This window comes from Lepidochelys olivacea (assembly GCF_965140295.1).
Source record: "Lepidochelys olivacea isolate rLepOli2 genome assembly, chromosome: 20".
Lineage (NCBI taxonomy): Eukaryota > Metazoa > Chordata > Testudines > Cheloniidae > Lepidochelys > Lepidochelys olivacea.
This window is the reverse complement of record NC_140430.1, coordinates 475,105-499,115: the sequence shown is the minus strand read 5'-3', so window position 1 is coordinate 499,115 and position 24,011 is coordinate 475,105. Positions and strand designations below refer to the sequence as shown.

The 24,011-nt window shown below is 46.4% G+C and overlaps 2 protein-coding genes across 8 annotated transcripts in view; one reads left to right on the top strand and one right to left on the bottom strand.

Annotated features, from left to right (window-relative positions):
* The window catches only part of LARP4 (La ribonucleoprotein 4), a 41,758-nt gene extending 37,857 nt beyond the window's left edge, over positions 1-3,901 (bottom strand). For both annotated transcript variants that reach the window (XM_084610250.1, XM_084610251.1), the window contains exon 1: positions 3,497-3,901. In XM_084610250.1, coding sequence (XP_084466376.1) covers positions 3,497-3,742 — 246 coding nt within the window. In that variant the 5' untranslated portion in view covers positions 3,743-3,901. The remainder of the gene's footprint in view (positions 1-3,496) is intronic.
* An 87-nt stretch (positions 3,902-3,988) lies between these two features.
* On the top strand, positions 3,989-23,336 carry FAM186A (family with sequence similarity 186 member A). Of its 6 annotated transcripts, none has more exons than XM_084610245.1 (10): positions 3,989-4,631; positions 7,261-7,476; positions 8,144-8,366; positions 10,226-10,402; positions 10,823-12,764; positions 12,801-13,850; positions 15,080-15,272; positions 16,612-16,790; positions 17,485-17,673; positions 23,204-23,336. In XM_084610245.1, exons 2-10 carry the CDS (start codon positions 7,282-7,284, stop codon positions 23,244-23,246), a joined length of 4,191 nt encoding a protein of 1,396 aa, XP_084466371.1. In that variant the 5' UTR covers positions 3,989-4,631; positions 7,261-7,281; the 3' UTR covers positions 23,247-23,336. The 6 variants fall into 6 exon arrangements, with proteins under 6 accessions (XP_084466371.1, XP_084466372.1, XP_084466370.1 ...); XM_084610246.1 differs by having other exon boundaries at positions 10,823-13,256; positions 13,293-13,850; XM_084610244.1 differs by having other exon boundaries at positions 10,823-13,850.
* Positions 23,337-24,011: the final 675 nt, after the last annotated feature.

Here is a 24,011-nt window from a genome sequence, read left to right as displayed (position 1 = left end):
GGTCAATTATTCCCAACCCTAGTATGTTCAGTTCTATAATTAACATGAACATAGAAATCACAGACCAGTAGGACTGCAAGGGACCTTGACAGATCTAGTCCAGTCCCCTGCACTGAGACAGGACTAATTATTATCAGACCATCCCTGAAAGGTGTTTGTCTAATCTGCTCTCAAAACCCTCCAATGATGGAGATTCCAAATTTGGTCCAGTGCTTAACTACCCTTACAGTTAGGAAGCATTTCCTAAGATCTAAAATAAATCTCCCTTGCCACAATTTAAGCCCATTACTTCTTGTCCTATCTTCAGTGGTTAAGGAGAACAGTTTATCACCCTCCCCTTTATAACAACCTTTTATGTACCTGAAGACTGTTATGTCCCCCCTCAATCTTCTTTTCCCCAGCCTTAAGCCCATTTTTTTTCCAAACTTTCCTCATAGGTCATGTTTTCAAGATCTTTAACCATTTTTGTTGCTATCCTCTGGACTTTCTCAAATTTGTCCAAATCTTTCCTGAAACGTGGTGCTCATCAGACTTATCAGTGCTGAATAGAGTGGATGACTGACTTCTGGTGTCTTGCTTATAACACTCTTGCTAATATATTCCAGAATAATATTTGATTCTCTCCTCCCCCCAACAGTATTACATTTAATATGAATCAGTCTGATCTACTATAACCTCCAGATCCTTTTTTGCAGTATTCCTTCCTAGAATCATTTCCCATTTTGTATTTGTGCAATTGATTATTCCTTTCCAAGTGCAGTACTTTGAATTTAATTCTATTTATGTCACACCACTTTTCCAGTTTGTCAAGATCATTTTGAATTCTAATCCTGTCCTCTAAAGAGCTTGTAACCCCTACCAGTATGGTGTCACCAGCAAACTTTAGAAGTGTATTATCTCCATTACCAAACCATTTATGAAGATATTGAATAGAACCAGACCCAAGACAGATCCCTATGGGAACCCACTCAATATGCCCTTTCATCTTGGCTGTGAACCTCTGATAACTACCGAGTACAGTTTTCAAACCAATTCCACACCCAACAGATAGCAGGTTCATCTAGGCCAGTGCTTCTCAAGCTATCTGATGTGCGGGACTGACAATTTTTCCCCCCCAATGTGCACACAGACTGGCAGCCGATGACTCGCGGACCAGCACTGGTCCACGGACCACCATTCTGAGCAGCATTGATCTAGGCTACATTTCTCTAGTTTGTTTATGAAACTGTCATGTGAGATAGTATCAAAAGCCTTACTGAAGTCAAGATATAGCACATCTACTGGTTCCCCCCATTCACAAGGCCTGTTACTCTGTCAAGTAAGGATATTAGGTTGGTTTGACATGATTTGTTCTTAACTGTTACTTATCACCATATTGTCTTTTAGGTGTTTATAAAGTGATTGACAATTATGTTGATTTGCCTCACAGTAAATTAAGTCAAATCAATTTGAAACATTTAAACAAAAAGTGCACTACAGACTATGAAATCTAAACAACGGAATTAAGTTTCACTAAAGTGATGCGGAAAGTGTTTTTTAAACATATTGAACATAAGAATGGCCATACTGGGTCATACCAAAGGTCCATCAAGCCCAGTATCCTGTCCTCTGACAGTGGCCAATGGCAGGTGCTGCAAACGGAATGAACAGACAGGTTATCATCAAGTAATCCATGCCCTGTCACACAATCCCAGCTTCTGACAAACAGAGGCTAGGGACACCATCCCTGCCCATCCTGGCTAATAGCCATTGATGGACCTATCTTCCATGAATCTATTTAGCTCCCTTTTGAACCCCGTTATAGTACTGGCCTTCACAACATCCTCTGGCAAGGAGTTCCTATTCTTTCAGTAATAGTAGATGAGAGATCATTTGGATCTAACAGGTAGCACATCCAAATAAACAATCAAAGGACTTCCAACACAGCCAAGGGTGAAGAAACACTTTACCTAAAAGTGTTGGTCTAATTTATTTGCTGGTGCAATAACGAAGCAGTCTACCTTGTCCATCAAGGCTACAAACCACAATAAAAACAACTAAAAAAAACAAACAAACATAGCTGTAAGTTTTCAGATTCAAAATAAGTGTTCCTTAATGTGCCATGTGTATTTAGGTTCAAAGTACAGAAGCACTATACACTTGTATATACTAGGTTTAGTTGATGAAAATATATAGTCTTTGAGTTTACCAAAAAATGCACTGCTTCCATTTTTTTCAATTCAGTTTACTTAACTGAAAAACTAACCACAGCAGCTGAATTAAGGAAGACCAGGAAGTCCATTGAAACAAGGAAGCAGCCAGTTTCTTAGCTGCAATTAACTACATTGCTGACTTTATGTAATCTTCAGAAAAATTAGCAAGAGTGCAAGTCCAAGAGTACAGATTCTAATCTTAAAGAGAGTTAATAGTTTATACAGAGAGTAGAAAAGGGATAGTGTTTTCTTCTTTTGTGGAGAATTAAAAGTTTCCCATATGTTACTTTACAAAGGCACTTCCACAATTCCTTTAGTCTTCAAAATGCTTTGAATACATTAGAGAGAGAGAGAGAAGATCTGATTAAAAAAATAAATGTTTCAAATTGATATGGTTTAATAAGAACTCATTACAGCAAAATATGCAAGCAATTAAAAGATCCTGCTAGATTTGATTCTCTTTCTCACCACAGTTGCCTTACAACCTGTAAGATACAATTCTTCCTCATTGAAAACAGACTCTATTTATGGGCACGGTTAGCCAGTGCCAAGTTGCTAAGTTGCAGCTTTGCTAGTTTGACGTTTATACAATGCAAAGAACAATATGCTCTGGAATCTACTCAAAGCATTAGCCACGCAGAGAAAGCAACGGATCAGCTGATTATATTGCACAAATGCCACGGCAGCCTCTGCTTTAAATAAAAATTAAAAAAAGGGGGTGGGTGGGAGAAACGAACGCGAAAAAAAGATCTACGAGATTTTAAAATTAAAAAAAACCTCCCGGTGGTTTCTCTCGCCCCCCCCCCCCCCGTATAACCTTCACACGCGCCGCGCCATGCACCAAGCAGCCACCAGAGCAACTTTTCCGAAAGGTCAATGCGGTGCCTTTCACGGCTTCCCCCCTCCCCCGCCCCGCGCTCCCTCTCTGGAGCAGGCCACCGAGGGCCGGGCCCCTGACAGAACCTCCCGGGGACGAGGTTTTCTTAACCCGCCGCCCCATAGCCGCCCCCTCCCCCCATCGTTCACAAGCCGCCGCTCTCACCTCGACCCCCCCGCTCCTGTCACCCCCCAGAGCCCCGCGTGCGGCCTCCCGGGCCCTCCCCGCCGGGACTCCACAACCCCTTCCCCCGGGCCGGATCTGCTGTGTCAGGCCCGACCCCTCCCCCCGGGCCCGGCCGGCTCAGCCGCGGCAGCAGCGTGCGCGGCCTGGAAAGTCACATGGCCCCGCAACGCGGCCGGGCCGGGCCGGGCCGGGCCCCCTCCGGGCCCGCCGCCTCCGGGCCGCCTCCGGGGCCCCTCCTCACCTCCACGAAGAGCAGCATCCTCCTTCTCCCGCCTCCCCCCGAGGCCAGCGGGCCTGGGATCCCGGCTCCGACGGCTCCCCGCTCCCAGGCAGGCTCCGGCAGCGCCAGCGATAAGGGCACTCGGGCTCCGCCTCCGGCTGCTGCCGCCAGCCAGGGCCCGGGCCCCCGCCCCTTCCAGATCCTCCGCCTCTCCCCGGCCGCCACCGCCTCTGCCGGGTCACCCCCGAGAAGTCCTTCCGGGGTCATCGGAGGCCGTTCGCAGAAACTAGCTGAGGTCCTATGGGGAACGTACTATTGCCTGGGGTGGGGGACACCAATCTAGGGGAATGAACCATTCTGCCTGGTATGGGACGAGGTGTCCGAGGGGGCGTACCATTCTCTGCGCTAATGGGATTGTTGTTCAGAGGCATGTACCAATCTCGGAGCGGGGGTGGGGGGGGGATCAGTTGGAGTGGTCCTCTCCTTGTTTGTCTGTTGGGGGGAACGTGCCATTTTCGGTGCAGTGGGGGTGCACGGGGAATGTACCATTGCCATTGGGCCACCTCAGGCTGTGCCCAGCACAGACCCATGGTGCAGCATCCGAACAGGGTGACCTCACGTCAAGGCTGCCGAGAGCAATCAGAGGGCGCCAAAGTGGGATAATGCCCCATTGAGACGCCATCATGGCCCCACAGCATGCTGAGCCCTGGGGCTCTGGAACTGGATTTCAAGTATCACCAACCACAAGCCTTCAAAACCATGAGACTGAATTAAAAACAATACACCTGGGGCTCTTCTGGTTCACGTTTGCCCGTTTGTCTCCACAACCATGAGACAAAGGCCGAGAGTCTCACAATAATCTCGAGACTCCAGGATCTGAGGCTTCAAGAAGATTACCAAATATTGTGATACCTGTAACAAGTCACAAGAGTTACAAGACTGCATCACATCCAGATCTTGCTGAGCCTCAACCAGAGCAATGAGATGGCAAGAAAGCTGGGTCATGTTGTGCTCAAACATCACTCTGACCCACAAGATGCTGAAATGTGGCTCTGTTTCACAGGCCCCAACGGACATTTTGTCACCCTTTCTATCAGAGACAGAGGAACTGCCCCCCACCCTCAGGAGGAGAAAATTAATCTACCCAGAATAACAGGTAACTTGTGAAAAAGACCAACATGAATCTCCAATTCTGAAAGAAATAGACTCACTCAGACTAAGGTCTTTGGGGCAGGGGCCTACTTTTTGTTATATGTTCATGGGTATAATTGAGGAGCGGGCATTGCTCCCCCAACTCCAAGCTTTGGGCAGGCACAGAATTTACATACGCATGCACCTCACCACATGCAGCCTCATTGGCCTGACTGGAGCTGTCCCCCATATATAGAAGTCAAACTATGCCTGTGTATATGCTTATATATCACCTAGCATCATGGGGATCTCTGATCCATCAATACAAATAATTTGTAATAAACACTCACTCATACACACGCTTGCACACACATACACACACTCAGTTATCTCTCCTGTCTATTTTGGGATCGTTCTATACTGCCACTGATCATCTTAATATCTGAGTGCCTTCCACATAAAATCAGTACTAAACTGAAATCCCCAGTGCATTTTGTGAAGACTCAGGCATTTCACCCTTTATGGGGTCAAAGCTCAGGGTAGTGTTTATTAATTAAATTTTATTAATTTGCTTTTTTTTGTGATGTGGAGGTTGGGGTTTTTGGGTAGAAGAGGGTGACCATTAGTATAAGCAGTGCTAGTTGAAATTTTGTAATACTTTTTTTTTCCCAAAAAAAATTGCCTTTTTTCAAAACCTGACATTTTCTTGAACAATTTTTCTTTGTTTCCTTTAAAAAAAACTTTGAAGACAAAACACTTAGTCTGTTTTTATTTTATCATTTTTCTTTTTTTTCCCAAACTTTCTCTCCCTTTTTCCCTCCCTTTTTCAGTGGCAAAATACGAAAAGGGGGGGGAGTAAAAGGGAGGGAGAAGGGGAAAGAATGTCGGGGGAAGAAAAACTGAAAACAAACCCCAAGATGTAAAACAAACATTTGTGAAAAACTTTTAATATTCAAAAAATTGTTGATTTTTGAAAATCACACAATGAAAACTTCAACAAAATTATGTACATTTTTGTCCAGCCCTCAGCAAAGCCAACTTCTAATCAAGGCATTCAGGAAGATACTCCCTAAGGCAAGTTATACCAGAGCTATGCATTTTAGGACTCATGCACCTATCTCTGAGTATCTGGTATTGACCACTATCGGAGACAGGATACTGCAGTAGGTGGACTCCTGATCTTGTCTGGCAATTCGTAGGTTCCTAATGCTCTTTTCCCATAACTCATAGGAGGCGATCAGAGGCCTGTATTCCCAGGATTATCTGCTTTCCCCAGTCACACACCATAAGGTGGCAAAGAGCTTTAATTCTTTGTACTTGTAGAGGATAAGATCAAGAGCAGATACAGCTGAAACTTTGGAGTGGGAAATGGAATAATTCACCGTGTGGAGTCCTGAAAGTGGGTCGGGGAGAAGGAACAAATGCCAACATTTCAATTTAGAAAGACAAAGTTAGTGAGGTAAAATCTTACTGGACCAACTTCTGTTAGTGAGAGATACAAATTTTCAAGCTTACACAGAGCTCTTCAGGTCTGAAGAGCTCTGTGTAAGCACAAAAGCGTGTCTCTCTCACCAAGAGAAGTTGGTCCAATAAAAGATATTACATCACCCATCATGTCTCTCTAATATCTTGGGACCATCATAGCTACAACAACATTGCATACAACATTTCAATTTGCCAGCTTGGCAGGCAGTGAGTTCTGCTAAATAAAGAAAAATCTCCAATGCATACAAGAAGAATGATTTCCAGCCACAATATTGCACTGATAATCAAAGTATGGTCCACAGGCCACCTGTGATCACCTTTCCTGGTGGTCTGCAGACTGAAATATTTTATAGCCAAATGGTAGGAAATTGGGAGTTGGGAGGGGAAGTGAGTCCATGAAAAGCTTTTTCATAAATAGCCTTACAAAGCATTAAAAGCTTGAGCACCAGTTATGTTAGGGAATCCCTGCAGCTCCTCTTCAGGAATGGCTTCATTTGTAATTACTCTGACAAGCAATTCTATTTTTAAAATGTCCAGCACCACTAGAGACTTGTCCTTGCAAACACTCAGATGTGCCCCGCTGCGGACTACTTGTGCTTGCAGTATATAAATGATAGAAAGATTATTGGACAACTGCAGCTCTGAACTTTTGTAGTACAGCCAGCAATGTCACCTTCTACCAGAAAGCTGTACTGACTGGGATATAAGTGTTCTGTTCTAGAACCTTCTTGTTAAGCTAGGGTGACCAGATGTCCCGTTTTTATAGGGACACTCCCGTTTTTGAGGACTTTTTTTATATAGGTGCCTATTACCCCCCCAACCCCCTGTCCCGTTTTTTCACAGGTGCTATCTGGTCACCCTATGTTAAGCACTCCTGTTGAAATCTCCCTAGGGGTTATTTAATTAGTAAATCCTGTTTGGCAGGTGTCTATGTACATTCCATTCACTGTGCCTGATGATTTCAGGATAGAATCACAGGAAGGGTTATTATGACATCACCCAGACAAATGGAATATTCTCATCTCTTGGTGACATGTCCATTTGCCCCTCTGATGTTGAGCTAACAGCCAGAGAAACTGGACCTCCAACTACACCTCTAGAACGAGGAAACTAAACAGGCTTACAATGTGATTCAGCTTGGAATTGTCAGAAGTTTATTCTTAATGCAGGAAAACTACCAGGTCCTAAACATGGCAGTGCAGGAATCATCATCTTCATCATTGTCATCAGGAAGCTCATATGAATCTGAAATAAACTCAGAACCCGAGCCTGAAGCTGCAGCCTCTACATTGGAACTCACTATCAGTCCTCTCACTGAAATCCCCCCCTCAGTGAAGAACATACTGGACAAAATTGATGCTGCCCAGCTCAGCAGAGCGAGGAAGGTACATGTTGACACTGAGCACCTGATCTTTGGGGCAGCTGAATGCCTCCTGTGAGTAGGATGCAAGGGAGATTAGCCCTCTGTAGGAGAGGCACCAGAGATAGGTGGAGGTCTCAGATTTTATGCTCCATTAAATATTCCCATTAGGGGTCTTGAATTGCTTTCCATTTTTAGTGAACGGCTCATGTCCACTGCCAGTTGGCTTTGTCAGCAATTTGAGAAGCAGAATATTTGCTTCCTGATATTTGTCATTTAGAAATAAAGGGACACGATCCTGAGAAGTGTTAAGCACTCCCATTTGCAGTGCTGAGACCCACCCTAGCTAGGTTCTATTCCTAGCTCATCCTCTGTTATATGTTACTTTAGCATCCAGATCTCCTAACTGAGATCTGAGCCTCATTGTACTAGGCAGCACATAATGAGAGGCAGCTCCTGCCTCAAAGAGTTTACAATCTGAATAGAGAAGTCAAACAAAAGGTGGGAGAAAGGAAGTATTATCTCACATAGAAATTAAGCGACTTGCCCAAGCTCAAACAAGGAGTCCGTGGCAGAATGAAACCTAGCTCTGCTGAATCCCAGTCCAGTGGATTTACTTACCTGGGCTTGAGCTCCTTGCATGCAGGGTGTTCTAGAAACAGTATTATTAAGACCCTATCCTCTCTCTTTAGGAGGTTTTTAAGCAACTGTTTGTAATTCTGGATAATGTGAACCGGGTATGTAACTGCTTCAAAGGGATGGACCCAGAGATAGAAGAACAGTTCTTCCTCTCCGGCACTTGGGCTGAGAGGAAACGGAGGGCACTTCTACTGGACAAAGTAGCCATCTTGCTCAAAGCCAGCACAGCTCAAGGGAAAGATTTAAAGTTCGTTCTGGAATCATTAAAAGAATGGGGTAAGTTAATGGAGACAGTTGGCCTCTGGGATGCTCCAAAGTACAGGTAGCTCTAGAGCCATACCCCTAAACTTTAGGGATGTCTGGAACCATGCTCTCCACCTGACCCCTATATCTCTATCATGGGGTCAGTCAAAAACCTGGATCCAAAAGCCTCTGAACTTTGGGGAAGTTTTGAGCTGGATTCCAACTTCATAGTTTGATCCCATTGTGATGTTTGGGTGATCACCCAGGCTGGTAAGGGATGCAGTCACCACCTTCCATTATAACCTTGGGGTGCTTTAATGCTGTGCTGCTATGGCTCAGATCCCAGACACCAGTAGCTTGCTCGCAAGCACAAAGTCTTACCCTGGCTTTCACTGGCCTCCTCCTTCCTTGGTAACACCAATAGTTCTTATAGGCCTAGGTGTCCCCAAATCCATTCCTTTCCCCAGACAGTCTGATTTTCCCCCTCTAGTTTGTGACCCCCAAAGGCATGAAACTAGCCTCCCAATTATCATCTCACTTTGCCACATGCACTCCCCACAGTTTGCACACCCGAGAACTGCTTGGGTAAAAACAAACAAATTGTTTATTTAATAGAAAAACCACAAAGATGAAATAGTAAGGGAGAGCCAACATATACAAGTTACACAGTAAATAAACATAAAGACACAGCTTCAGATGTCTTCTATATTAGTTAAAATCTTTTTTCTAATACAAGTTACCTATCGCCTTTAAACAGTTTCCCAGCGTACCTCCTAACTGTGGGATGCAGTGTTTCACAGACAGCTTCCCACTTGGAGGCGGTCCCTCAGTTTCTGGATGAAAACGTCAGCTTCAAGACTCGTTCAAAAAAATATATATTTACCCTTTTCTTTTTTCTCTCAGACTATGGTGATTCCTGGTTATTCAGACTAGGGAAATTCCCAGTTGTCTCAATGTCTTTCCATTAACTTTAATGGTCTACCATTATCCTTTCCTGGGCTGGACAATGGATAGGTACTTGAAGCTGGTATAATGTAAGCAACTGTCTTGGGAGGTAGCCTATCCCTCCCTGATTGCTTCATCGCCCTGTTTTGAGGAGATGCTAAAGTTGCCCCACAGTTACAATTTACAGTTTTCTGTGTATACACATACATACATTAATAATCATGGTCTATATACAGATCTCATAATGATCATCGAGTTCAGAACATTACAAGTTTATTCAAAACCTTACTTGGTATATTTTTATAGTACAATGACATATTCTGCAATCAGTTGATTGAACTGCTTATTTTGGGGGTTTAAACCTCTTGTTCTCCCTATAGGGTGTCTGGACCCCAGTTGTCACACCCATCTCTGCTCAAACCCTGCAGCTATATAGTGCGGGTTTTGATTTACAGGACCATCTTGAATTTAACCTTTAGAATACCAGGAATTAGGTGATTTGCCCTCATGGTTCTCCACAGAGGGATCTAAGATGAGTTATATTAGTTTTTAATACGTGTCACACTCTTTGTCCCCAAACATGATTCCCACCTCCTTCTCACCAACAAGGGGAGACACCCGCTTGCCCACCTCCTTAGCCCTCTCAGAGGCCCTTACTGAATGTCCTAAGACTCCATCTCACAGACTCCTGCTCCCTGCCTACCCTACAGCATTGCTGCCCCACCTCCCTATGTATTTTCCTGTGTTTGTGTGATATGTTACAATGTTCATCTGACCTCCTTGTGCAATTTTGAGACCTTTCTGTGACCACACCTGACTGTAGACATGTCACATATAAATTGCTAATCATCAGGTCAAGATCTTTTGTGTCATTTAATAAGGGTTTGATTTTCTGGAAGGTAATTAACGTGCACTTCATTCCCCTTTTTGCTTTGGCTCTTTTCAAGGTGAAATGTTGTCAGAAGGCAAAGAACAAGTCGGAGACACCCACACTGTCCAGTGGGTCAGTGATATGGAGACCAAGCTGCTGACCTCCCTTGATTATACAGAAGGATGTATAATGCAGCTATTCGATCTCTGCACAAGTCTTGTGGAACACAGGAGGAAAAGGAGGGGGAAATCAAGTATTTGTTTCAAACATCTTGGAATGAGAAAAGGGGGAAAATTAATATTTCTGATTAATTTGAAGGAACAACGATCTGATGCATATGCAGACAGATTTTCAAAAGTGACCTTCAAGCATGAGGCATTTCAATATGCTTTCCAGCCTACTGTACGTCTTTATTGAGAGCACCCCAAAGTGTTTTCCCAGTCAAAGGCAAACTAAGTAGACAAGCTAGATACAGAAAGGATTATTATCCCCATTTTAAATATGGGGGACTGAACAGTGAAGAATCTATCCTAATGTCACACAGAGAGTTAGTGACAGAGCCATAAGTTGAATCCAGATCTTCTGAGTTTTATCTCAGAGCCTTAATCTTAGGACCATCCTTCCTTTCATTATAGACCCTAATTCTTTCTCTTTGTGTGTCTAATTTTCCCAGTTGTTCCCAAAACCGGCATGTGGAGAGCATGGCGAGAGAAAGTTGCACAGAAACCTCAGGAAGCCCAGCCCTTGAGCCCTGAACAGATGTTAGAAGATGAATCTGTAATTTTCTCCAGGACTTCTGAGCTCCTTACCATGTTACAGGAATTTGTAGGGTCCACACTGTTTAACAAAGCAGAAGCTGTTGTTGTTAAATATATAGTGACAATGGTGGCCAATCTCACCAAAGCCTTCACTCTGCTAACCAAACAGTGCCGTGGCCTGCAAGCAAAGTATGATACCTTAGCATCCCAGGAGTCCAGGAAGCAGGAAGTTCAGTATGGGAACTTTCAAAAGGAAGTACAGATGCTTCATGAGAAAAAGGCGTCTTTGGAGTCTCGAGTCCAAAGCATTGAAGACAAATACAAGATGCTTCTTGTAGCAAATGAGGCAATGCAAAAAGAACTGCACAAGGTGAAGGAAAATGCAGCAATAAAGATAGAACCATCTTTAAGAGACATGAAATTTGGGGCCAGGGCTTCTTTTGAAAGGAAATCACAGGAAGATGATGATAATGATCTGAGTAGGAAAAAGGATGCGGTTCTGTCAGCTGAAAAGCTGTCATGGAAATCCCAGGCAGACCTTGGTAAATCCCCCTGTAGGAAAAGGGAGGCAAAGGTACCAGATAAAAAGCAGCTTCAGAGACCATTGGTAGAGAGAACAGAAGACACCAGTGACAAACAGGAAACAAAGCTTCTAGATAAAAAGCCAGCACTGAAAGCCTCAATAGAGAGAGGTGAAGACATCAGTGACAAACAGAACGTCCCAGTAGAGAGAACTCAAGACACTGTTGTCAAATGGGACGCAGTCATCCCAGTGGAAAAACAAGAAGAGACTTCAGGAGACCTGGCTGGAAGACGGCATGAACAACCTCTGGACAGTGAGCAAACAGAGGCTGCTGACAAATGGGATGTGAGCCTCCTGGGTGGAACCCAAGAAGTTGTTGAAGACGTCACTGGTGAATGGCATGAGATGCTGCTAGAGGAACATGAGCTCAAGGCTGACAGTGAAGAAGAAATTGAAAGGCTCCCATCCCCAACAGAGCTCCCATACCAAGGGATCTCTAGGAAAGGGAAGCAGAGGAGGAAGAAGGAAAGCCTGTATACTGAGGAGACACATACAGAAATGCCTCAGAGCCCAATCAGCAGAAGCAAGCTGGAACCATGCACTGCACTGTGTGGGTTTAATTCAGCTATCCTGGCTTATCTGGAGCAGAAGATGGAGCAGCTATGGAAGTGTCCCTCTCCCGGGAAGAGACAAGCAGAGAGGATGCTGCCCGAGGACCCAGAAGCCCAAAGGCTCTACATGGCCTTGGAGAGGAAACTGGAAGAATGCTTCTCAAAAATGAAGATAAAATATTCCAGCAGCTTAGAGGAACAGAAGCTTCTAAGGAGCCTGGAGCTGACTGAAGGGCATGATGAGGAGGCAAAGCTGAGTGACCCTGACAGTCTCTTTTTGGAGTCCAAAGTTCCTGTGATCTCACGATGGGGACTCCCTGCAGCCCTGTGGAAGGACCCTAACGTCTCAGCACGGCAGGGGGAGGCGCAGGAGCCAGGGCAGGGGGAGGCGCAGGAGCCAGGGCAGGGGGAGGCGCAGGAATGGTTTAAGAAGATACAGAGGGAGCAGCAATGTCAGATGCAGTCACCACAGCCTGAGGAGCAGCTCCAGCAGCAGCTGCAAGGGGTAAAGGAGAAGGTGGAGGTGGAGCAGCTGGAGGAGGAGCAGCTGCAGCAGGAAGAGCATCAGTCTGAGGAGCTGCAGCCACAGCAGGAGCCACGGCAGGAAGGGCAGAAAGAGCGGCAGGAAGAGAAGCAAAAGCAGTGGAAGAAGTGGCTGGAGGAACAAGCGGAGGAGCAGAGGCTGTGGCAGCAGCAGTGGCAGGAGCAGCAGGAGCAGCAGAGGCTGTGGCAGCAGCAGGAGCAGCAGGAGCAGCAGAGGCTGTGGCAGCAGCAGGAGGCGAAGCAGCAGGAGCAGCAGAGGCTGTGGCAGCAGCAGTGGCAGGAGCAGCAGGAGCAGCAGAGGCTGTGGCAGCAGCAGGAGGCGAAGCAGCAGGAGCAGCAGAGGCTGTGGCAGCAGCAGGAGGCGAAGCAGCAGGAGCAGCAGAGGCTGTGGCAGCAGCAGTGGCAGGAGCAGCAGGAGCAGCAGAGGCTGTGGCAGCAGCAGGAGGCGAAGCAGCAGGAGCAGCAGAGGCTGTGGCAGCAGCAGGAGCAGCAGGAGCAGCAGAGGCTGTGGCAGCAGCAGGAGGCGAAGCAGCAGGAGCAGCAGAGGCTGTGGCAGCAGCAGTGGCAGGAGCAGCAGGAGCAGCAGAGGCTGTGGCAGCAGCAGGAGGCGAAGCAGCAGGAGCAGCAGAGGCTGTGGCAGCAGCAGGAGGCGAAGCAGCAGGAGCAGCAGAGGCTGTGGCAGCAGCAGGAGCAGCAGGAGCAGCAGAGGCTGTGGCAGCAGCAGTGGCAGGAGCAGCTGCAGCAGTTGCATGAACAGCAAGAGTTGCAGCAAAAGCAGACGCAGCAGGAGCAGTATCTGACCCCACGGCCTAAAACAGTTCCCAGGAGCAGAGAGCCTGGGACCCTGGAACACTCGACGAAACAGATCCCGCGAAGGCCCAGGAGAGAGACTGCAAAGGAAGAGGTCCTACTGTACGAATATTTCCAGCCTTCTGCCCAGCAAATGGTTCCTACTCAGAGCAAAGTATCCCTGCACTCTCAAGCTCAGTCTACTGAGGAGACCAGCTGGCTCCCCACTCTGGCTCAGAAGACCAAAGGGAAGAGCTTGGTGCCCTCCAGCCTGTCAGAGAAGCGGTACTGGGTGGATGTGGAGGCTCAGAGGGAGAATTTGGTGCTGCTAGGCCAGGCAACCCAAGAGTGCAGACTACCTCCACACCTGCACATGCAGGCGAAGGAAGTTATCATTGAGACCCTGCACACTGATGTTGAGAGGCTGGCTCTCCTCTTCCACAAATACATCTCCTTCTGTCACCTCCACCATGTCAGGTACCAATATATGCAGACTTCTGGTATCCACATGGGGCCAAATCCTTGCTAAGGACCTGCTCCTGCTGCCATCAAACCCAGTGTGAGCCTGTCCATTGAGTTCAATGGGAGCAGGACTTTGCTCAGTCTTTACACAGGCAAAATTCCTATTGAAGCCAATGGAACAAATCCTGAGGTGCTTACTAAGGCCTTACTCAGACCACAGGCCTTGTAGTAGCTGGGGAATAAGTAAGGTGCAGACACACCTAGTTCGTGTCCCCTCCCTTCCCTGACATGCCACACACACAAACACACCCTGGAATTTCCCTCCACTGGGGGCTCTTGTGAAAAGGCTCAAATAGCGTCTTGCACAAGAGTATTCTCCAAAGGACAGCTGTCTCTTTGTTTGGCTGTTCCTCAGGGCAACCAGGATGGGGTCCAGTGGATCAGATCCTGAGTGGTGCTGATCATGTGTAGCACCCATTAAAGTCTGCTTCTATTGAGCTCAGTGGTCAAACTCTCACTGATCTCATCAGAACAGGATTGTGCAAAGTGTGCTCAGCATCTCTCAGGATTTGGCCCTAGCTCAGCAATAGACAGACCATTTCCTTTACTTCTATGGCAGTTCTGGGTGGTTGGTGCCTCTTGGGATTTGTCCCTAAATCAATCAGATTAGCCTATCAACTCTATATTTTTGGGGGCGGGTTGGAAGATAAAGGCTTAAAGCAGCACAAAGGAAACTCCACATGGTCTCATCACCTAGTGATATGAGTGGGGTTTCCATGCTCCGAAATATCAGCGCTGAGATCCATTGTACAGATCTGACAGAAAAACCTGGCCTCAAAATTACAGATGGGTCAAAGCCAGAACAATTTATCCTGCCCCCAACCATGAATTTTAGGAAAAAAGGTAGTGATGAACTCAAGCCACAGCCGTTGGGTTTGGATTTCAAACACCCCAAAGGTCTTGGATCCAGGGTTGTGGTCTGGACCATCTCTAATTAAAAGAGATGCAAACGAGGTACTGCAATACCTAGAAATTAAGATGATAGGGCATTAGAAAAACTAAGATGGCTGGATGTATGGCTAGACAGAACCCTAAACCCCAAAGCACCCCTCAGTTTGCATATCCGTCCCACTCCCCTGCCAACACAACACACACCAAACTATGTAAATAAGTTGTTTGGTTTCTCTTCTACTGTGGAGAAGAAACATTTCTCACAATTTAATTCCTTTTCTTTCTATTCCAAGACAAACCTTAATGTCCCGCTTGGAAGCTGCCAGAGCTGTAAATGATGGTGCTGAGGTCCGGAACTTGTACACATATGTGGAGAGGGTGGATGCTTACCGGAAAAAGGTGCTACAGTGCTGGGTGGCCAAGCAGAAAACAGCAGAGTGGGCACGTCAACACTGCCTTGGCAAGATGATTTCCTTGTTTGCCCAGGTGAGCTTTTGGGGTGAAGTTCTCTTCTTGGTTCCCACAGATGATCCTGCTAACATCATTGGCATAACCAAGAGAAGAGTGTGTCCCTTGGTTTTTATTGGTCACTTTTGTTTCTAAAATCAGAAATATCCAATGGGATAACAAGACAGAAAAACAGCGTGTATGGGACTAGGGTGAAATTTCCCCCTGTGCAGAAATGCCAGCACAAGGCCTATGCCCAAGGCCCAAAGAGCATAAGTGGGACTTAAGTAGTGCATCAGCCTTGCTCTGGCTGTCTGCACAGGAGTAGATGTCACCTTTACTGATATTTCCCATCTATTCTTGAATCCTAGTCTTCCAGGGAGTGGGAAGGGTGTTGAGGATCAATTGTGGTTGCAAAGAAGAGGGATGGTCCAGAGATTAGGGTACTAGTTTAGGACTTGGTTCAAGTCCCTTCTCGGCCCCAAACTTCGTGGGTGACCTTGGGCAAGTCACTTAGCGTCGCTGTGCCTCAGATACCCATCTGCAAATGGGATAATAACCACCGCACAGGGGTGCTCAGAGGACGAATACATTAAAGATTGTTAGGTGCTCAGGTACTATGGTAATGGAGGCCAGATAAATACTTTGCCTTCAATTGAAAGGAGCTGGAGAAAGGCAAAATGTTACTGTGGCCGATACTGAGTAGCATGCTAACTGCCTGTAGCCTCCAGAAAAGCGGGTGCTTGGCAGCTTTCTGGGATTTGAAATAATTAATAAATTCCTGTAAAAAAATTTAAAGTGCCACCTTCTCCTCTTTTAAATCCCTCCATAAAACATACCACTGCCATGATGCCTAAACATCACTGTCACCTGGCATTGGTTAGGCAAGGGGCGAACTGAGGCTTCTGTTTTTATTTTATGCTAACCTTTGTTTTGTTGTTCCCTCATCCCATCAGATCCTCTCCCCACCCCATTTGTCTGCTGCGTTCACCTGTTACATCCTAACATCTAGATTGTGAGCTCTCTGGGGCAGGATCTGTCTCTTTGCTATACTTGCCTATAATTACTATAATATCTCTACTATTGTTTTACTAATGATTATGAACTCCAATCCTTATGTTTCAGAGTAGCAGCCGTGTTAGTCTTTATTATGTTCTTACTCAAACAAACTTCTACTGGCCAAGGATTTAGATATTATTATTATTTATTATTACCAGTGAACAGATTAATTGAACCAGATTCTCCTCTCCCCATACCCAGTTTTACCCATTGTAGCCCTTTTGATTTCAGTCAGGTTATTTCTGAATGTGTGTGAGAGAAGGGAAAGGGGAAGCACTGGCAGCAGGAGGACAGCTCCTTGTCTTTATTGTTCCATTAGCTCCGCCTGAGCTCTGAACTCCACCTCAGCAGCCCATCCCCACTCATGATCAAAGCAGTGGATGAAATGAAGAAGGAGTTCCCGTCCTCAGCCCACGCCAGATCCAAATCCCCTGGCTATCCAAGCCCCCTGGCAAGTGTGAAGAAAGTCAGAGCCTTTATGCATCCAGCTGGAGTCAGGTATATGGGGGTCTGGAAATGTTCAAGGCAGCCCTTATTAACACACCCTGCCTTGCTACAGCCCCAAATAGTGATCTGATGCTCAGGTCCTCGTTGTGGGCCTGATCCTGTGAGGTGCTTGTTGCCTCTTCTAAGAGGCTGAGCACCTACAGCTCTCACTGACTTTTGAGGGTGCTCAACTTCTATCAGGATCAAGCCCCGAGAGCCTCAGCATTCCATTTGGCCTCTCCCCCTTTTCACTGTCTCACTCTTTCAAGACCTCCAGCCAGAGTAAGACATACCCTGTGTTCCCATCTTGGCTGTTTCAGCTTTTTCCCTTCCTCTCTGTACTTGCTCTGTGGCTAAGCAGAGGACTTCAGTCTCTAGGGCTGCCAACCACCATTTGAAGCCCAATCCTGCTGAGCACCCTCAATTGCTACTGAGCCAAGTCCTGTCATTGACTCAAGCAAACTCCCTTTGGAGTCTAATCCTGAGAGGCACTTCTCACCTCCATCTCCCACTGAAGTCCTTTGAACACTGGGTCACTTATGTAGGTGCTTAAATATGGGCTTAAATGCCTAGCTTTAGCACTTGTTTGTACATTCTGGGATGAGTCAGGACCCCATGGCTTGGCCCATCACGTGACCCTGTTAATAGGTTTGTAGCTGAGTAGTTTTTATTGCTTGCAAATGACTGTGTTCTTGTGCTCCTGCAGTGAGCAGCTTTGTGACCAGATAGAGTCAGTATGGAGGACCGATGTCATCTCTCACAGTTTTCCTGTCATTCCAAAACCCCCTGTGTCACTACTCTGGTCCCAGGCTGGTGGCTTTCCAGATATCCCTAGGTTTCTGGAACTGGATGTGAGCTCAGTTAGGAGCAAACCCTTTAGGACTCTACAGACACGGTAAGCAGCCTTACATTTTATTTTACCTTAGTCTGCAGGAGGAACCATGTTATAATTATATGACTGCGTCAATCTCTAATTCCCTCTTTCCAAAGATCTCACCAAGCTTTGCAAATATTAAAGAGTTAAACTTCCGGGTGAGTTAGGGAAACATCTGTATTCCCATTTTACAGATGGGCAAAATGAGGCACAGAGGAAAAAGCAAGTCAGTATCAGAGCCTGAAATAGAACCCAGCTCTTGTGACTCCCATCCAGGTGCTCTAACCATTAGACCATCCTACACCTCTCTACATGCTGAATGGGATTTCTTTTTTGACTGAAGCCACCCTGTCTCTTTGGTTTTATGCTGGAGAAAGAGCTGTATTTGAGCAGGGGATGGGCAAAGGAAGGTGAGAGAGGGCCTGTGGGGGAGAGGAGGGAGGCAGGATGCAAATGTGCTATGCGTGGAGGCCAAGAGGAAGGCCAAAATATTATTTTCAGACACAACATCAGAGATGTAAGAGTCTCCTTGATACTTGCACATGGATACACGTATCAGAGTAACCAGGAGTAATAGGTGCACACTGAGCAAACAAATACCTTAGCATTACATATTAATAACAGCCCAGCTAGCTCCCCACCACATGGGCTTTGTATCCACCTCCCATCCACACCACACTGCTTGTGTTCCCCCACAGCCAGATGTCGCTCTGCCCTGCTAGCTTGGTGTGTGTGTTTCTCACGCTTGCCAAAAGCTTTGGCAGAGTGCTGATGTTTCCTTCTTCCAGGAACTTCTTAGAATTTCTGCAACAGCCTGTTGCTGCAGGTTCACATGCTGCTGGTCCTGGCTCCTGCTGGTGGTGCTCAAAGCTACCTGAGCAGGGGACAAGGCTCATTCCTGTGAATGTGGGAGAAGCGCCCCAAAATGTGATGAATTGCTACATTTTTTTAACTGAGAAAGGCAAGCCATTTGTTCCCCATGACCCTCAAGATCTAAAAAGTTTGCATGGATTAAAATGACCAGCTATGCCAGAGGTGGGCAAACTAGGCCCGCAGGCCCTTCCTGCCCGGCCCCTGAGCTCTGGCCTGGGAAGTGATCCCCCAGCCCCTCCCTCACTGTTCCCCCTCCCGTGCAGCCTCAGCTCACTGTGCCGGCGAAGTGCTCTGGGCAGGGGGGTTGCGAGCTCCCGGGGCAATGCAGCTGCACAGCCCAGCCTGACCCGGTGTTCTGTGCCATGCAGCTGCAGCACCGCCAGCCACTGGTGCTCAGGCAGCGTGGTAAGGGGGCAGGGAGTGGGGGGGGATAGAGATCAGGGAAGTTCAAGGGGGTGGTCAGGGGCCAGGGTTGTGGATAGGGGTCGGGGTGGTCAGAGGGCGGGAAACAAGGAGATTGAATGGGGACAGGGGTCCTGGGAGGGCAGTCAGAGGCAGGGATAAGGGGTGGTTGGATGGGGCAGGGGTCCCGGGGGGCAGTCAGGAATGAGAGGAGGGGTTGGATGGGGTGGGGGGGGCAATCAGGGGCGGGGGGGTCTGGGGGCGATCAGGGGACAGGGAGCAGGGGGTGCTGGATGGGGCAGAAGTCCCAGGGGAGCCGTCAGGGGGCGAGAAGCAGAGCGGGTTGGATAGGGATCAGGGACCGGGCCACACCTGGCTGTTTGGCTCCATACAATTTTGGAAACCCAATGTGGCCCGCAGGCCAAAAAGTTTGCCTGCTCCTGAGCTATGCTCATGCAAATCCAGACAGTTGTGGGGCTCTGGGCTCCAGAACTGTCTCCTCTACAGCCAACCTGGCCTCTCTGTCTCCTTCTGTCCGGTCAATGCCACTTTGACTTCCATGGCACTTCTGCCCCTCCCCATAGCAAGCCAAAGACCACAGGGCAAACCCCTAAGCCTAGGCAATGATAAAAAACCCTTTCCGCGCTCACAGGCAGGTAGAGATGCTCACTGAATCCAGGGCTGAGGCAGCAGATGATATGGGGTGAAAATGTGACCCTTATCTCTCATGATTTGTGCTCACATTGCTGCCACCTTTGTCTGCACTAGAGAGTTGAGTTAATCTCCCTTCCTGTCTCTCTTCATGAGTGGCCTGTAGGTGTCACTGTTTAGTCACAACAGCACTCAAAGCATCCTTGTGTTCAGAATGACACTGCCTGCATTGAATTTGTATCCCCAGCCTTTAAGCTTGTTTAATTGTTACACACACACATGCATGGAATCTCATTACATTTACTCATTTAAACTGATCTGGATTCAAGGATGCAGGGGAGTTGAGTGGGAAGAACCTCCGGAAGAGAACAGCAGAACTGGGTTCACCTTCTCCAAGATTCACTGAGTGCCTTTTATCCAAGCATTGTTTACAAACCATATGGTGACAGTACCCATAGAATCCAGTCACCGAGGAGGGCAGCAGTCAGGCTGTGCAGCATCGGGTGCGGGGCTTGGGAAATGTTTGGGAAACCCTGACTCTTGTGAAAAGTGCTGTGGGATCTTCCTGGCCCTACTCCATTGAACATTTTTATCAATAACCTGAAAGAAAACATTAAATCATCACTGATCAAGTTTGCAGATTACACCAAAATTGGGGGAGTGGTAAATAATGAAAGGGACAGGTCACTGATATAGAGTGATCAAGCTGGGCTCAAGCAAACAATATGCCTTTTAATATGGCTAAATGTAAATGTATACATGTAGGAACAAAGAATGTAGGCCATACTTACAGGATGAAGGACTCTATCCTGAGAAGCAGTGACTCTGAAAAAGATTTGGGGTTCGTAGTGGAGATGATCAGCTGAACATGAGCTTCCAGTGCGACTCTGTGGCCAAAAGAGCTAATGTGCTCATTGGGTGCATAACCAGGGCACTCTCAAGTGGCAGTAAACAGGTTATTTTGCCTCTATACATGGCATTGGTATGACCACTGCTGGAATACTGTGTTCAGTTCTGGTGCCAGCAATACAAGAGGATGTTGATAAATTGGAGTGGGTTTAGAGAAGTGTCACAAGAGTTATTGAAGGATTAGAAAACATGCTTTATAGTGATAGACTCCAGGAACTCAATCTGTTTAGCTTAACAAAGAGAAGGTTAAGAGGTGACTTGATCACATTCTATAAGTACCTACGTGGGGAACAAATATTTAATAATTGGCTCTTCAGTCTATCAGAGAAATTTATAAAAAGTTCCAGTGGTTGGAAGTTGAAGCTAGATAAAGTCAGACTGGAAATAAACTGTAAATTTTTAACAGTCAAAGTAATTGAAACAATTTACGAATGCTTGTGATGGACTCTCCATCACTGATAATTTTTCAATCAAGACTAGATGTTCTTCTAAGAGATATGCTGTAGAAATTATTTTGGGGCAGTTCTCTGGCCTGTGTTATACAGGAGATCAGACTAGATGACCAAAATGGTCCCTTTTGGCCTTGGAATCTATGAATCTATAACGTCCACACAGACAGGCAGTATCCATAGATTCAAGGCTTCCTCTGAAAGCTCCACACATAGTAAAGTGTATGATAGCCAGGTCCCCTGCCTTGGAAGGGCCCTGCAGAGTCCTTTGGTGTTGGAATCCATCGTTCTAGTTATTTCAATATTGATGCTCATACTACAAAGCCTGTGGATAAACCTTCTGAGGGTAATGAGACTACCAGTCTGGTGGGACTGGGAATGAGTCTTACCAGCTGCAAGAAGCAAACACAGTAGAAAAACAGATATGCCCAGCTCTTACTGACATTCTGCATACCCAGCTGGAGGGGCAGGGGGAAGTGGTGCTTCTTAGGTGGGTTTTACAGGGCAAGAAGTCTGAGGCTTCTCTCCTGTAGAAGTTCACACACTGGTAGAGCAGGAAAGGATTGTACAAACTGGAGGGCAAACTGGGAGGGACTGAGGAGTTATTTGGGATCCAGTGGGTTTTGTGCTGGTGAAAGATGCAGATTTGTAGCTCCGGAGGCTGAATAGGCATGTTAGGACCAGGTTACTTACACACACACACATCCTCCTGTCCTGCCCCTCAGTGCTCGGCCTGTCTGTGAATGTTGCCTGCAATTATCATAAATTCTCAGTGGGGTCAGGACCTGAGTTACAGTAAGTTGAGTAATCAAAATCCATTTGAGAGATTAGGTTCCTGTACAGGCTGCAGGCTCCAGCTGGCACAGTCCAGTGGAAGTTTCACTGACCAGTGTCTCTAAGACATGTGCATAAGAATGAGAGAGAAGCACATTTAAGTGGAATAAAAACAGCACAAGAAATTATAGCAAAATATGCAGCCCACATAAAATGTTACCATCTGTGGGCTCTGTCATGGCATCCGGTAGACACCAAGGGGATTTCTGATTGAGTGTGACCTTAGATAGTCAAGGTGGGTGAGGTAATATCTTTTCTTGGACCAACTTCTATTGATGAAAGAGTCAAGCTTTCAAGCTACACAGAGCTCTTCTTCAAGTCTGGGGAAGGTACTAAGAGTGTGCAAGCTAAATACAAGATTGAACAGATAGTTTAGTATCAGTAGTTAGCACATGTTCTAAGGGACCATTTCCGATGAACTGTAAGATTTGGCTCTGTGAGATTAAAATACCTTTCAGAGCTTGATTTGCTGTGACATTCGAGGTGTGTCTATACAGCCTGCAGCAGTGAGCCTCCCAGCCCAGGTCTCATGATAGCACTCATAAAAAAGCTCTGTAGACAACAGTACTTTGAAGTTGTGGCTCAAGCTCTGAAGCTCAGCTCTCTCCTAGCTCCTGCCCAAGCCAGTTTCAAAGCACTCTCTATTTTGAGCCCCTTTAGCCCATGTCTGTTGACTTGGGCTGGGAGGCTTGCTTCCACAGGCTGTGTAGACATATCCTCAGTGATGCTGTGTATCTAATGGCTACAGCCTGGGATCAGGATCCTGTTCTATGTTCTCATTTACTCTGCACACCAGATGTAATAAGGCTTATCACTTTTCATCTTCAAGGCACTTTGCAAACATTAACCTATTAATCCTCACACACACACCCCCGTGTGGTAGTTAAGGATTATCCCCGTTTTACAGGTCTGTCTTTATCCACAAAATCTGTTCATGAATTTCTAGTGCACCCCTTACCACAGTGTCAAGGTATCAAAATAATGAAGAAACAGAGTCAAGAGAGGTTACAGCCTGATTTTCAGAAATGCTGAGCACCCGTAACTCCAGCTGAAACTGCCGGTGCTCAGCATTTCTGAAAATCAACCCTTAAGTATCTAAGGGGGTTGATGTCAGCACTAGGATTAGAAGTCACCCTCTCCTAACTTCCAGGCCTGCTCTCTGACCATTAGACCATCCCATACTATTTAAAGGGCTGACCCTGTAAGGCGCCGAGTGTTCTTAGCACCCAAATAAATCAGTGGGTGTTGCACTTAATCAGCACTTTGCCGGATTGGTCCTTTTGTTTGTAGATATCAGTCACTAATGTCCCTAGTTCTTACATACGTACAACCCCATTGACTTTAGATGCAGCAGGTGTGCAAGTCTGGGCTCTGCATAGCTATTAAATCATTAGTATTTTGTAACAATAAGCCTGTCTTTTTTTTTTTTTTAGAGTCCAGAACCTTCCCAGATGGAAAACATATGGACACAAGTAAAAACCCATGTAAATATAGGATAGTCCAGATGCAGTTTAATGCACAACAGAAATTTATGCAGAAAGCAAATAAAGTTTATTTTTGTGTTTATTTCATGGCCATGTGCCTTTACTGTAAAGCCTGCAATTTATGTTCCAGTCTGTTGAGTCTGGGATTGTCAAAGGCTCCTAAGGGAGTTTCACTGAAATCTCAACTTCTGTTGAACTCCAGTCCTTCCACTGAATTTCTGTTCCTGTTCAGGAATGTGCCCCTCCATCCCCCTGGGCCTTCTCTTATTAGCTGAATAAGGGGCAGCAACAGAAACAATTGCACCTTCTGCTCGTGTGTGTTACAGAGCAAAATTCATGTGCCCTATATACTGAAATCAAGAGGTTATATAGTGAAAGGGACTGAATGGCAAAGTGAAAAGCTGTTCTTTTCAGGCAAGCATTAGCTTGATATGGATTTGGGCTGGACTATGGCAAGCTTTATCTCATTTTGGTGGGCTGAGGTGACTGATAAGGGGAGGAGTTCTGACGTCCTAGCCCTGCTTGGCCACTCTATCAGAGTTGCAATAATTTGCATAGAGGTGTGGGGTTGTGTCATGTATTCCTTAGTATAGAGGACCTGGAACAATAGCATCTTCAGATCATTCTGACTACTGCGCTGGGGAAGTATGGAGATAAGGCTCGTGACATACGTGTTTGAACCAAAAGCAAAATCTTTCACAGTCATCAGAACCGAGTGACTTAGGCCACCCATAGCTTTTTCAGCACCCCTCACATT

Coding starts and splice junctions, on each gene's coding strand:
- FAM186A (XM_084610244.1), top strand. CDS start 7,282: ATGGCAGTGCAGGAATCATCATCTTCATCATTGTCATCAGGAAGCTCA. Junction 7,477..8,143: donor AGCTCAGCAGAGCGAGGAAG/GTACATGTTGAC, acceptor CTCTCTCTTTAG/GAGGTTTTTAAGCAACTGTT. Junction 17,674..23,203: donor TTTAGGACTCTACAGACACG/GTAAGCAGCCTT, acceptor TTTTTTTTTTAG/AGTCCAGAACCTTCCCAGAT.